Here is a 15,377-nt window from a genome sequence, read left to right as displayed (position 1 = left end):
AGTGTGTATTGCTGAAGGCATAGGAACATGTTGAGAAGATTCTGTCATGAAAAGCTCAAATCTTTTCAAAGATGTATCAAGTTGGGAAACTTGACCACTAGTAAGAGTCAAAAAATCTTCAAACACATTTGCTGAGTGATCATATTGTTTATGTGGAGGGACGCGAGGAGCAGAAAACGAAATAGGAAGAGCCATGATATTAATCTCCGAGACTGGAATGGAAGGAGTGAAAACAGTGGAAAATGAATTCACATCATTATCAACCTCATTCAAGAAGGGCTCTTCATGTATAGAAGACATATGGGCTTGTGCAGGCTTTGAAGGAGATATGATCATGATTTCCCCTTTTTCATCTGAATCTCCTTTGTTAGATTTTGTTCCAATTCTTTTCTGATTCTCCCACTGATTCTTGAATTGGTTTAGGAACTTGAGATGATTTAGTTCATTTTCCACCCTTCAATTTGAATTTGAGGGAATCCTTGGCATTAGAAGATGAGGCACCATCTTTCCCTATAAATTTCGGTTGTGATTTCCTACTAGGAGGACCAAAACTTCCACAATCTAAACCCATATTAGGATTTACTCTTTTAAGACCTGTAGTTTTCATCCATTTGTTGGTATTTACGAAAATGGATTGAAATCTATTCATAATAGGTGTACCTTTTTTTTGCTGCCATTGGATAGGAAAATGACACTTCTTATTAAAGCCAGCTTGATGGAACTCCGGATCAAGGATGTCACCATCATCTTCAACTTGAAAATTTGAAGGGATTTCCAACATGTTAAGATCAATTATTTGCTACAAGGTTAAGCTACAGTAATCCATCTTCATGATGTCAAGTTCTGTCCTCATATCTATCCAGATGTCTTCGATGCAATGAACATGAGAGTAGGCTCTTTTCATCTGAGAATTCATCTCTCGATAATCAAAATCAAATCTGGCATTGAACTTCTTCAAAGTAATCAATTGCAACTCTGCTTCCATGTTCTTTTCTTTAGGCACAAAAATGATTGAATAATTGCCAATAGCCAAAGGCTTAGTTGAGGTAATGGCAAAACTAGGCCTATGCGAAGCATGTTGATTACTCTGCACATCCATGAGCTGTCTAGCTAGCTCCATCGGGATGATTTGATTTGTAGCATATCTAGGTAAGGTATACGGCTCTCCTTTGAAATATTCAACTCTCAAGTATGTGAAAGTGGGAAATTGAAGAAAAATACAGCCATATTGGTTCACCTTCTCCCATGTTGCATCTGATACTCTTTTGATAGACAACAACTTATCAAACAAGCACCGGAAATGTTTGAAGAAGGCATCTTGGACTCTTCTATAGTGGAATTTACTACTTGCCAAAGTGATTTGGTCATAGTAATCCCAAATAGGAACTTGTAAATGATCTCCTTTGGTAGAAAGACCAGAGAAAGATCCCATGGCAGCAGTGATGTAAACTAGATAAGAATTCATGGAGAAGGGTACTGATGTTCCCACATTACATATCTGTTGGTAGAGTGTAGTACTGATAAGATCTCCCCAAAAGATGTGTTCTTTATTCTCCATAATTTGAAACATGAACTTATACATCCATTGCTCAAAATCAATAGAATCTTTAAGGCCACAAATTCGACTGAGAAGAATGATGAGATCCTTATACTCTTGCTTGAAATTTGACCGATGAACAGTCTTTGGCCATCTAGAAAAATTGCTTCTTTTATTGTCTAACCACTAAAGGCTGACATATTTTTGATAATTGCTCTTTTCCTCATTTCAGCAGGCCAATGATGATCCTTTAGTCAAATCAGCACATTCTGATTTATGTAGAACTTTGAAGATTTGTTCTATAACTTCAGGATCAAAGCTAATGATAACCTTGCTGTTAGCATCTTTGATAGTCTTCATATTGGGAGTAAAATGCCCTGCATATCCATAAATGAACTCAGGTTGTATAGTTGCCATAGGAAATGTAGATACCAAGAGAATGTTGCTTCTCCTAATGCGCTTCATTTCATGACTAGCCGAAGCTTCAACTCTTTGTAGAAAATCAGCTACATCCACATGACCAATCTTTGCGTTCAATACGTTATCCAAAATAGATATGACTAAAAAAGGAGCTGCATGAGCCAATTCTTTATCATATTGATATTCCATTTTGCCTTTGGATTTGGATGGCAAAGACATATTTTGTGCTTGCGTTACAACACAAAAATCCCAGAACATAAATACATCATCAGAAGGAATCTCCATACAAGTGAATTCCGGATCAGCAGTGAAGATTTAAAAATGGATTGGAGACTTCATAAATCTGTCAAAATGAGTTCAAAGAGAAAGTATATACATATGCAAAGGGAATAGAATGCGAAATGAAATGAACGGAATGCAAAATGAAATGGTATGAAAGTGAGAAAATGGAAGATGAAATGAAATGGAATGGAATGAGAATGTGTGTAAATGAAAATTGTTGATTTCAAAAGTGACTTAGCGTTTTCAAGGCATTATTGCATAAAAAAATGAGTATATGTAAATGCAACATGTAACGGTAGGTGAAGGGTGAAATGAGATGCAAATACGGGTAAAGAATACACTTCACATGTATGTGCGAATGAAGGTTAAGATGGAAAGCATGGAAAGATGCGTAAACATAAATGCATATGAAGGGATGGAAATGGAAAAATGGAAGTGAGATAATGAATTTTATAGTCACTTTTGGTTAAAAGGAGAAGTCAAAGTATATGGGAGGTGAAAATGACTTCTTTTTGACTTTTCAAAATGCGACTTTTAATCAAAATCGGACCTTTTTGATGCAATTACACGTAAGACATTTTATGTAATCATGTCGTGTGAATGGAAGGGAAAAGTAAGATGGATGAAAATGGAAGTGGAAAATGGGATTACATGCATATGCAGATGGCAAATGGGATGAAAAACATGTAATTGCAATTCGTTGAGTGAGAAATGAAGTGTTGTGACATAGAAATAGAATGTGGAGTATGATGATGCTTTCACATGTAATGAAGCAAAAACAAGTTTTTGGGAAAGAATTTGTAATTTCTCCAAGTGGAGAAAACCGACAAGCAAGCACAAAACACAAAATACAAAAGAAACAATGTACCTTTGGAAAATAGCTCAAACATGCCAAGATGCAATGCACTTCAAAACTCAAATTCGAAATTGGGACTTGGGAAAGAACTAAAAACATTAAAATGAATAAAAACTTCATATTTAAAAGAAAAAAACACTTTCTATGGCAAAGATTTTCACAAATGGCAACAATCATGCAATTTCATGCACAAAATCAGCAAGATAAGCATGAACTTAAAGCAAGAAAGAAAGAGTCCACTTGCATGTGCCAAAAAAGAAGGGAAAAGATGCTCCAATCTTTGAAAAATTCGTTAGAAATGTCTGAATCTTTCAAACTTTCACAATTTCAAATAGGAGAAGGCAGCAATCAAGGAGAAGTTGGTACAAGTTACCAAAATGTGCCCTAAAAACACTCCAAGATCCAATGTTTGGAAGAACAAAATGCTTGGGACGTTTTTAGCAAAAAAGTGTTTCTCCATGATGCAAGATCAAAACGTTTTGGTGTTTAAACACCAAAATGTGAACTACAACGCAATGTAACCTCCAAAATATGCCAAATTGATTTGGTTGGGAGGAAAAACATGCATTCAAAATGGATTGTTTTGCAAATTTCTCCAAAAATGTGATCTATCATGAAGCTTTCAAAAATGTTTTTTAGGGTACTGAATCCTTTTTAGAAGCAAGAGAATCATTGCCAACCAAAAACACCTCCAATGGGATGAATCTCATGCAAATTCATTGAGAAACTCCGGAGTTATGACAAAATTGGGTTTTCGGAAGGCAAAAGCATGTTATTCTTCAAAAACGGACCTTTGGAAGCTCAATGCATATGTGAAAATCATGTCTTTCTCCAAAATCGAACCTTTTTGGTCACATACACATTTTAAAATATGCACCTCTTCAAAATCACACTTTTTGAGTATCATTACATATTTTAAAACATGCTTATAGGTAAAATAGACTTTTTAGAGGAGGAATCATATTTTAAAATGCAACTCACTTTTTAGATGTTTAAATATAAAAACTTCACTTTTCATGCCATAGCATCAAAAAGGTCCACTTATGATGAACTTTTGATGTAATGACATCAAAAAGGTCCACCAAAGTAAAATTTGTATGCAATGACATATAAAAAGTCTAGTTGTGATGGATTTTACATATTATTGCATATAAAATGTCCACTTATGAAAACTTTAAGTCATTTAATTCACTTAAAATTAAAAAAATGTTACAAAATGGTTCATAAACAATATTTATTTATCATATTATGAAATGTAATAAATAAACATCAGTTTAAAGTAATATTTAAATAAACATTTGATTTTTTTAAACCAAGAATAAAAATGAAACTATATAGTTATATAGTTACTTTAAGTGGAAAATTAAAAAGTAACTCAACTTAAAATTATAACATAAAGTGCACTATAGTCACTTTAAGTTAAAAATCTAAAGTTAAAGTAATTTAAAAACATAACAAAAAGTGAACATAAGTTATATTTTTCAAAAAGTGAATGTCAAATTGAAAAGATAACATCATATTTTTAATTCGTGCTGTTGTACTTAAAATGTCCACTTTTGAGGCACTAAAATAGGCATAACTCTTGATTGACAACTCCGATTAACCTCTAGGTTAGACTGAATCGAAGGGAAAAATGAAAGGCATGAAATGAGCAAAATCGAAGAACTAAAAACAAGCAAACACAAACTCAAAAGCAAAGAACGGACTATGAAGGCTTCAAAAATCAAGCAAAGGCTTGACAAAAAAAAAACGAAAAGGATTTGATAAAGGCCTTTAATAAAATGATTTGATATATGAATTGAAATGGATCAATCGATCAACATTAGACAATTAAATATCAAATTCAAGCTTAGAGAAACGCGAAACTAGCTTGGAAAAGTATCATGCTGTTACCAACATTTTGTGATGACAAAATACAGGACAACAGGGTGAGTTGATGACATTTGATAATATGATGGAGCAACAAAGTTTGGATGCACTTAATAGAAGCCCAATCGGAGTCAAGAAGAGACGGCCCCAAAACCACAAAACCATACAGAATTGTCAGTCTTACCAAGGAGTGCAAGAGGGACAACTTGGACGCAATGTCTTGGAAGTGATGTTTGAAGCACTGTCTCTCGTGCATAGCAAGGGACCCCATCCTCTTACTAAATCTAGGCTAGATGACAGGACTCAAATTGAAGCGAGGTTAAGAGAACTTGACCTCGAGGTACACATATTAGGAGGCAATCTCAATCTCCTGGCCTTGGAATTAGAAGTGCAGATGCAAGGCCTTTAGGCTGTTAAAGACCATAACTCGAGTCTTTCCTAGTTTCATAGTGAGCTGTTGAAGCTTGTAGAAAGAAGCTAGGCCATCCAAAACTCTCGGAAGACTCTCTGGAGAGGAGGATAAGAGGATCACATCATCTGCAAATAGGAGAATGGAAACTAGGACTTGATGTAAATAACAACCATCATTACGGAGCGAAGCGTCTTTGAGAAAGGCCTCAAGCTCATCAATATAAATTCCAAATAAGGTGAGGGAAAGAGGGTAAACCTGCTTCACCCCAATAGTGCTTTGGATAGGAGTGGAGAAACCTTCAGGAGTCCTAAATCTGCCTATCACGCTCTCGTACAATCCCATAATAGCTATCAACAGGATCTCAAAAATCCCAATGTCTCCAAGTCTCTAAAAATGGGCCACCTGCGCGATGGTATCAAAAGCCTTTTGAAAGTCTATGACACAATAGTAGACTTTCACCGAGTGGTGCCTGGCCTCCTCAATGATAGCTCGTAACGTCGAAATATGGTCCATGATCTAGTAATTGGCCCAAAAACCACTTTCTAGAGAGAATAGTGTTCAATGTTGTGGCATAGAGTTTGGCAAAGGTGTGCCCAATCATGATGGTCCTATAGTTGCTGGGGTCCAAAGCCAAACCAGTCTTGTGAATCAGATAGATCAGGTTTGTCGATCAAGAATTAGGAAAGTAAGTGCAGATCATTCTATTAAAGAGCATGGGGAGATGTAATGTCCACATTTTAGCAGTTGACCAAGTGTGTGTGCGTTAGCCTTGTTCTACATGGTCCCGAGGGCTAACGAAGGGTTTAATGGGATCCTGGAGTGTTTTGGCCTAGTCATTTCCAGTTTGGGCCAAAACGAAGTTGATTTACTCAGTTTCAGGCATACTTACTATTTTTAGTAAGTCGGCAGGACACAGTGCAGGTCAATTTTGGTGATTGGATTTGATACGCCTTGGTGAGAGCTTTCCGATGAGCTATCACTCGCATTATTCGGAGTCCGATTGCTAATACATTTTAATGCCTGAAGTTTTATTAAAGTAACGTCTAATTTAATTGTAAAATATTTAAGTGTTACTTTAATATTTATTTTATGGGGATGTGTACCCAAGGGAGACATAAGGGGTATTTTAATATATGTTTTATATACTACACATCTTTTATCCCACATTGCCCATATGAGTTGAGCGGACCCTTGGAAATAGAATAAAAGGAAGCATTTGTGGCTTCATTAGCCAGGTTGAATATGAGAAGAAATTGGTGTGTGAGTTGCAGCTTCGTTCTTGGCATTTGAGGATGTCTATCCTCTCTTGTAACATTCTAGACGTCATTCCCTTGGGGTTTGGCCTTTAGAATTCTTTCTTATTGGCTTCATTATCAGGCAATTTAGTTGCATTTCCAGCTACAGGTAGATTTGGTATTTTGCTCATATCTTCTTCACTACTTTTTCGACGCTTATGCCGCTTTGAGGGAATGATATTACGAAGGTAGTGGACTGATTGAAGGACAAAGCACTGTAGCAGAAAGTTCGAAAGCATGGGCTGGAGTATTATGTCAATACGGCTGAAGTAATTAGTGAGTTGATAAATCTGCCATGTATTTGGTTTTATGAATTCTGAAAATAACATTTTATTAGCAGTAGTTCATTTCCACTTTGCATATTATTGTAGTTTCTTTCTTGTTTATGTTTTATGATACCAATTCCATGCACAAAACACAACAAACAAATAAACGTTTGATTTTCGGAGTTATAAGGGGTTTAAAACATTAAACGGAGAAATAAGAGGTTGAATGCAAACTGTTTGACAAAATTCCTTTCAGCAAATTGGTTTAGTTTTTTGGGACATCCAGGGGTGCCCATTACAGGAGAAAGGTCACCAAGATAGGGGTAAGTGTACGGCCAACAAAAGGTGGGGGGTTGGGAAAGAGGAGGTGGAGGGCAAGGGGACAAGCAGAGTGCAAGACTAAGGAGAGCATGATCGATCAAGGGAAGGTGGAAGATGGTAAAGCGAAAAATGGATGAAACGAAGGAAACAAAGGTGAGGTCGTAGTCCACAACACCCACATTGCCACAGTGAGGCCAACAAGTGAATAACTTAGAACCATGGAAACAAGAGAGGCAATTCAGAATCACTAGGTTAGAAGACTCGCAAAGGTGGAGGTGGCAACCATAAATAGAAAGTGGACCAGAACTGTCATCGGAGGTGCACTGAAGCCCCAAAGTAGTGGGATCCGTCTCAGAATTACATGCCCAATCTGAGATAATTAGAACAAAATTATCATAAGTGGCCAAGAGAAAGGAAATTCGTTTGTTACAAAATGATTTTCACCTTGGTAAATTCTCATAAAATTGTTGTGAATTCTTCAAATTGGTACCAGTGTTTGAATATTTGGTCATTGTACTAAATTTTAAGTTTCAATTGATGCAATTTTGCTCAGGCTGAAAAGGCTCGGGAGATCGATTTGCATTAGAATAACACAAGAGAAATGTTAACTGCTAGCCAAATGAGAGAACAATGAATTAGCATCGATATAGAAAATGATTAGATGGATGACCATTACATTACTCCATGAGATAAGCTGTGAAAACAATACCCAATGTTATTACCTTAATAAACAAATGGAATCATTAGAAAGTTCGACTAAGTTACTTCAATCGACAAAATTACATAGAATGAGTGGCCTTCATGTAAGATTTCACAGCATAGGCTTTACATCAATTTACATGTATTTGTTCACTTCAAAAAAGATAAAGACTTTTGTTCACTCCTTTGAATGATAATTTTTGTAGTAGAAGTATACACTCAACATTCCTTTTCTATAATGTGTTTTTAACACATTGTTTTTTTATACAAACTCTACAACTGAAATAATATAAAACTAATTTCTTTTAAGCAATTAAATCTCAATTTATTACAAAGAGGAAACAAGACCTTAAAAATTTGCTTGATATAAAACCATTTGCTGCTTTGTAGCTTCTATCATATTTGGCACTCTTCTCCTAAAGGATTAGTTTGCATTGTGTTAACATGGATTGGTTAAGAACATATTTACATTAATCGTGATGTTCACATCCTATCCATGAAAACCATTTAAGCTTAGAATACATGTTTGGTCCAAGTGTGGCACACCTAGGACACTTTTGAAATAGTTAGCAAGAAGTAATAATTGTGCAAGGCATTTAGTAGTTAAAAACAATTACCCTTGAATATTCTTGGTGAAAGGTGATAGCTCGCAGTAGGCAGAGCCATTTATATTGTGGGAGACATCAAGGTGAAAGCTGAAGTAATACCATATAAAGGAAATCTGTCTCATCTATAAGACTTTATGATATTCCAGATGACATCTTCATGAAGCATCGGCATGAAGGATTGATGTTGACCAGGATTGGTTGATATATTAAAAAGTATATTAGAGAACCATGTTATCAATAATGAAATCCAAGGAACATCATATACTTCTCTAACCGACAATTCATGTGGTCAAGCCTCAAGTCAACTAAACTAAGCCACTTGTGATGATAAGATCCCTGTATTAGTAACAGCAATATACTTAACCAAGATCGTCAACAACAATCCATTTCCATAATCACCAAGTTGAATCAAATATCAGAAACAACAATTGCATTAAGCAATCCTTATATCAGTGTCTCCATAAAAATAGCTGACTACATCGTGAAAGTATAGTATAGTTAACAAACAGCAGATTGCAATACATATATCAATAAGAGCAACTTGTTATATAAAAAATCAGATCAATAGTCAACATCAATATGCTTTTTGCGTATTCTTACATATGACCATTTTCTGTTTTGCATGGAGGAAAGGAAGAGCCCTGAGGAACAGAAGAGGTACAAGGACAGTTGAAAAAAAATGAAAAGAGAGGATTCTACCCCGAATCCAAAGTCATGTCAAAGTGGCCAGAAATTGGAGATACAAGGCTTGGTGGTCTTAGTTTGAAAGAGTTCAATTGGAGAATGTTTGGATACAATGACCATCTTCCTACGCATCTAGCCACTAGGATCATGAGAAGTGGAATTGATGCTGCAGCTGGTTTCCCTCCTTCCTTTTAGCATCCAAAGCTGATCGTCAAATGTGCCAAACATTATAGTCTTCGGGATAGAACAATCAAGGATCTAGACGGAAATATTCTTGTGGATTTTTCTCCAGCTTCCATATCTAGTGCCTTTGGGATTCCTTCACACCCTAGGATGGTGAAAAAAACACAGGAGCAGGCACTCAAAGTCTATACTGCTGGAATTCAGTTCAGTGAAGAAATAATTAACAAGAAATTGTTGGAAAATAATAGATTGCATCATTCCAAGATTCCTAAGGAACTAGTATGGCTTGACTTGCAGTAGGAGTATAGAGACATCATCATGAGACTTGGTCGTATTTTTGGCATGCCTCATTCCTATAAATTTGAGTTTTGGAAGTGGTACTTTGTTTAGCAGGTGGCGGGAGAAGGTGACAGGATAGGTTGGGTTGGACTTGTAAGTGATAACCTGAATGAATAATTGATAGATCTAGAGCACTCAAGAAATATTTACATGAGCTCTTACATCATCTTAATGCTAGTACGGAGGATAAATTATGATGGAGTAAGATGCAAAGGACAGATTAGGAGCCGAACCCAACCCTTGAAAGTTCATGAATGCTACCCACAACTGCATTTGTATTCCAGGGATGATTATGCAAGGGTAAATGATGTCTTTTCCATGCGCATAGTCAGGGCTCTACAAAAGAGGTTGCACATGAGATTATCAATTGGCACAATGAAGTTGGTGGAGGATTATGACACTTGGTTCATTTAATTTCCCATCTTTAATATATTCGAGTTTAGGGATTTTCCATGGAGTTGTACAAACTTCCGATTTATACCCAACAAAGAAGATGATCTTATTAGAGCTTACTCGACAACCCATAGTCTATGACAAGATTCAAAAAACGAAGAAGTTGGGATTGCATTTCCCAATTTATCTTATCCATTTTCTTTATTTTTTTAATATCCTTCATACTTTTAGGTGAAAAGTACACAAAAATACATATACACCTATAATATTAGGAAGCTTCCCCTCTCCAATGCAGAGGAAGGTTGAAGTTTGATAGTGATCGGGCTTCAATCGCTCCAACTATTGGCACAGTTGTCACTACTTAGGCAAATTGGGTCATTTTCAAAGAAGCACTTGTAATGACAAATTTGTTTACCAACAAAATGGTATGGAAAGTAAAAGTGAAAACTCTATGGACTACATCATTGTACACAAAAAATTATGTATTCAATTGAATTGATTTTACTGGGCTAACTTTTCTATTTTATAAATTGGTTTGTAAAGCTTGTGGTTATTGTTAGCCATTTTTGCCCTCCTGCCAAAATTTGAGTTTTCCCTATCAAACATGTACAATGGTCATATTTTCAAATATTCAAATAATCAAATGTTATAAAAGATATATTAAAATCATAGGTATGCACTTTATATCCTACGTCTCGGGCTTTTTATTCTTCCCCTTGGAGACTCAAGTTGCGATCGTGCGACCACCCTTCGTTTCCTAGTCGTTGCAGTCTATGGCTTAACCATCAGGGGAGGTGCAAATGTGCGACATGGTCTTTTCAGCAGTCAACGTGACTTCGTGGTTTAGAAGGCTAACATCCAGTTATGAGTGGCAATGTAGCAATCTCTCTTTATCGCTTGGTCATAGGGTTATGAACTTGACTAAAGGTTTAAGTTGCCTTCCTCATTCACATGATCGCAGAGAATTTAGTGTTAACCATGGTCGGGATGGCGAAGTCGCGAATCACCTTCTGTGAATGGTCACTGGGGTCAGTGATGGGTTAAAGAATCAAGTTGTGAAGCAGTGATAACATGAAATAAGCAGACCAGATGAATTGTCGCAGTTTCATTGGAGTTATGACTTGAACCACAATTAGTACTGAATCGTCGCAGTTTCATTGGAGTTATGACTTGAACCAAATGAATTGTCTCTTCCTTTTCACATGGTTAAAATGAGTTAAAGATAATGTTGGGTTAAGGTTGCAGAGTTGCGGCATGGCACCATATGGATGACCTTGGTCATGTGGTAGTTCCTGATTGGTCGAGGAGCTAAACTATGCAGGAGGGATCCCAATTGTATTTTGATCGATTGGATCTACAACTGTAATTATATCGTTGTAGGAAAACTTACGATCAAAAGTTGTAGCGACATAACGATAGCGTGCCACATGTCTTAGCGAGCCCGGGTGGAGAGTAAGCAACGATGGGTAAGTCCATTTTCGCATGGTCACGGGCATTTCATGTCAAGTGAGGGATCATGCCGCGATGACGTGAATGTTATGTTGGCAGTTTGGATCATAGTTTTGCACGGTCCTAGGCATCTAATGCCAGTTGGATATTAAATGTCGATGATGCGAGATGCCAGTTTCATGTTGTCGCCTGATTGCGACAGTTAGGAGAAGATGTTAAGGACAAGCTGCAAAGGAGCAATACGCTTTGATTTATGGTTTCGTAAGGAATAACAACTAATGAAGTAAGGTGGTTGCGAAGCTGCGATCACGGGCGGTCAAACATAAAACATAAGTTGAATGCTAGCAGGGTGGTGGAATGATAAAGTATGATTGGTCCACATAGAAAGGCTTGAAGGTTGACTCTAGTTGATTGATGACATGGCTGACTTTGCATATTGATAACAAAGGAAGTAACTCTTTGATAGCAGATCTGATCTATTCGATCTCCTTCAACCACTTTTATTGTTCCCCATGCTTGATAAATGTGAAGGGACACTCCATCACCGCCTGGTAATCCATCTAATCAGTCAGAATGACAATGGCTGTTGTTTCTGTCTTCTCAAGCTTCTGTTTGGCGAATAAGTGATTTTCCTACATCTAGATTTGTGCCATGATCAAATCTTGAATGCAATTGTTGAGTTTTGCCTTAGGGTAGAAGCTATTTGAGTTATGCTTGCACTATAAAAGCAGATTTTGTAACCCTTCTTAGGATTGATCTTTACTCTGATTCTATAGTATTGTATGTCTATGCTCTGCTACTGTAATTTCCTTTTGTCTCTGAGTCAATATATTCCATTGATGTATCTCTTTCTTCCATTAATATACTGCGTAATACCTTCTTGCCTTTGTGTTAATGTATTGTCTTCATTTATCGACTGTATGATTGTATCTACTTGGCTTTTTGAATGATATAAAGTGAAGTCTCTTCCTTTATAGCATTCTTTTGGTTTCTGATCTACATATGGTTGTTGGATTAAGCAAGGATTGAATTTATATACTTTGAGGTTGTAATGGTGAACTGTGCATTCTTGGGCAGAAGTAAGGTTGAACATACTATTTGGTGTATCACCTCCTCTTAGATTAGATTAGGTAGTTTTCTTTCATCCATTTTATCTCCCTTTTCCTCTCAAGAAATAGTTAGGTGCATCTTGATAGTAAGGAAACCGGCCTTCTCCAGAGACTCAATATCAAGTCGCAAAGTCCCACACTTTGAGATTGTTTCCATGTTACACAAGGCTGCCTTTAGGTAAGACTTTAGGCAAGGGTGCAAGCTTTTGTGTCAACAGTTACCTATATAAAAGATTTCTCCATCCAGCTAGGGTACCTTAGAACCGACATTTGTTTTATCTCTATACTAATTATTAATCTATTTAATAGTCTAATCTATATTTACTCTATTAAGATACATTCTTTTAAAGTTTGAACATTTTACTATGTCTTGGTCTGATTCTTAAAATGGGTTAGCAAGATTATCAACACTATGATATAAAGTTGTTTCATTAATTTAATACAGCCAAAATTTAATGCAATGATGGATTTTCTTTGCAAAATTATTGATGTTCTTGATCATACAGGGGACAAGTGATCCTTATGTGGTCATCCAAATTGGTGATTGTGTTGTGAAGAGCAAGATTATTTGGGCGTATGTATTTCTCTATCCTTGATCATGTTATGTCTTAAGGAATATTGGAACACTTTGTTGTAGTAATTGCCATGCACATGAAATTTTTTTAATCATTTGCTGACTCCTTTGGACAAAAATTTATGAAGTAATTGTTCCACACAATTGAAACATTTTTTTCTTGTGATTCCTATGCACATGTTTTTTCACCATTTGTTGGGTCTTTGGACTAGAAATCATGAAGTAGTTTACTCTCACAAAATTTTAATGAAAGGACTTCCTTTGAGAAGAACAGAGACTTATTTGTACTTTACACAATTGTGACAAAATGCTTTCTAATGCACAAAGATATAGACATTTTTTCCAAATATAACATTGCATTTTAAGCTATTAAGTTTGATCATTAGATTCAACTTCTTGTGCATATAATTTTGTGCTGGATTTTATAGGCATAGCAGGAATTAAAAGTACAATATTGCAATACATAAAAGAGTGTCACAAGTGTGTTGACATAAATTGCACAATTTTATTCATCATTATTATTTTGGGCATCCTTGATGAATTGATTTCTATTCAAGTTCTATCATGTACATATCATTGCTTCCTTATCGAAAATTGAGTTGTATTTGTTGGCTAAATTGTTTGTAAGTCACCGAGACCACAACATGCAAAATTGTACTTTTAGGCAATGTATAGGTAGTTTACTCTCTCCTCTCAACAATAGTAGAGGCTCCCTTCTTACCATAGCTGGCCTCAATAGGGACTTAACTGAAATTACAAAGGGGATGGTTCTCCTAATCAATTCCTCTTTCCTCAGGAATGATTTGTAAACAACTATAGCTTCAAACTTTTACCAAAAGTTCCTATTTCTATGATAATATTAGTGGCTGGGTGGTTGATGTAAGAACAAGTCCTAAGAGGACATTCTACCGTTATATTTGGGTGGAATAAGAAGAGGAAGCCAAAGTCTCTTGTGATTAGTCAGAGTTATGATTTAACTATAATTAATAGTGAGAGACTAAGCCACAAAGTCTCTCACTAGTCATCCTTAAATAAAATGCTTATAAGTAAAGCACATATTCTTTAGCTTTCAGTAATTGCAGCCACTATTCAATTATAGAAATCTCAAAGACTCAACCCCTTGGGGGCTTTATGGATTCTTGGTCTCCTTGGTTATAATAAGATTATCTTATGTCTTGTGTAGTACTTTAGCAAGAATTTGGATCTAGTCCACACTCTCATTAAAGTGGGGGCTAAATATACCGTCTTAAATTGGAAGCAGTTCAATTTATCGATGGTTTAACACCTATTTAATGTGAGAAACTGTATAGTCCTCCCTTTCCCGCATCCAATCACTTGGAATCTTTTTTCCACACTACAGCAGTCATATCTCAGAAATTGCACCTAATTTCTAAGATCTGAGACCTATTTTGGGACCTCAAAGGAGTTCCTACGGTTTTGGGTCCAGGTTTGTAGGGACCTAGTGTGTGCCTTCTCTATTAGAGATGTAGTGCGTGCGTCCTCGATAGGCCCATCAGGGATGTAGTGCATCTCTACTTGGACCCTATTTTGGGTCCTCTTCTTATATCTTGAGTTTGGGTTTACCCATAGTGCAAAAAGTTGTCTTGCGGGAGAAAGTTAATTCCAACCACTTTATAAACCCCTCCGTTTTCTCTATTTTTCATCCATCAAGTACGCATAAGCATTCATTGCGTACTCGCACTCAAGCACTCAAGTTCTCAAGTATTCAAGCATCCTTCAAGGAAATCCTTCCATTCAAGATCAAAGATTCAAGAATTATAAACAATTGAAGGAGTTTACCTTCAAGATCTCCCTCAATCCATTCAAGGTCCCTTGTTGCATCTTCTACATCCATTCATCTGCATTCTCGATCCAAGTCAATTGGTAAAGAGAGCTTATCACATTTGATTCAAGAGATCCGACTATTGTAAGGTGAATGGGAACATTTACTTTATATTTCTGCAATTCAATTATTCCAATTCAAGGTTAATTCCTAAACTGGGGTTCGACTGAGGCGAACCAACCATCAACAAGCAAAAACTCTTTTTATTGCAGGTTTTGAATCTTGGATTGGCGAACAA

At 36.3% G+C, this 15,377-nt stretch overlaps 1 protein-coding gene across 3 annotated transcripts in view; it reads left to right on the top strand.

Annotated features, from left to right (window-relative positions):
- LOC149554544 (putative triglyceride lipase) overlaps positions 1 to 15,377 on the top strand; it is a 329,392-nt gene that overhangs the window by 53,937 nt on the left and 260,078 nt on the right. For all 3 annotated transcript variants that reach the window (XR_016364383.1, XM_089828589.1, XM_089828587.1), the window contains exon 4: positions 13,229 to 13,296. Coding sequence is in view for 2 of the 3 variants with exons in the window: in XM_089828589.1 (XP_089684715.1) it covers positions 13,229 to 13,296 (68 nt within the window). In the remaining variant the exon portion in view is untranslated. The remainder of the gene's footprint in view (positions 1 to 13,228; positions 13,297 to 15,377) is intronic.

The sequence above is a fragment of the Cupressus sempervirens genome, chromosome 5 (genome assembly GCF_028749045.1).
Source record: "Cupressus sempervirens isolate cs-2001-9-10 chromosome 5, ASM2874904v1, whole genome shotgun sequence".
In the NCBI taxonomy this organism is placed as follows: domain Eukaryota; kingdom Viridiplantae; phylum Streptophyta; class Pinopsida; order Cupressales; family Cupressaceae; genus Cupressus; species Cupressus sempervirens.
Note: the sequence above shows the minus strand (reverse complement) of the source record. Positions and strands in the feature narration are given on the sequence as shown.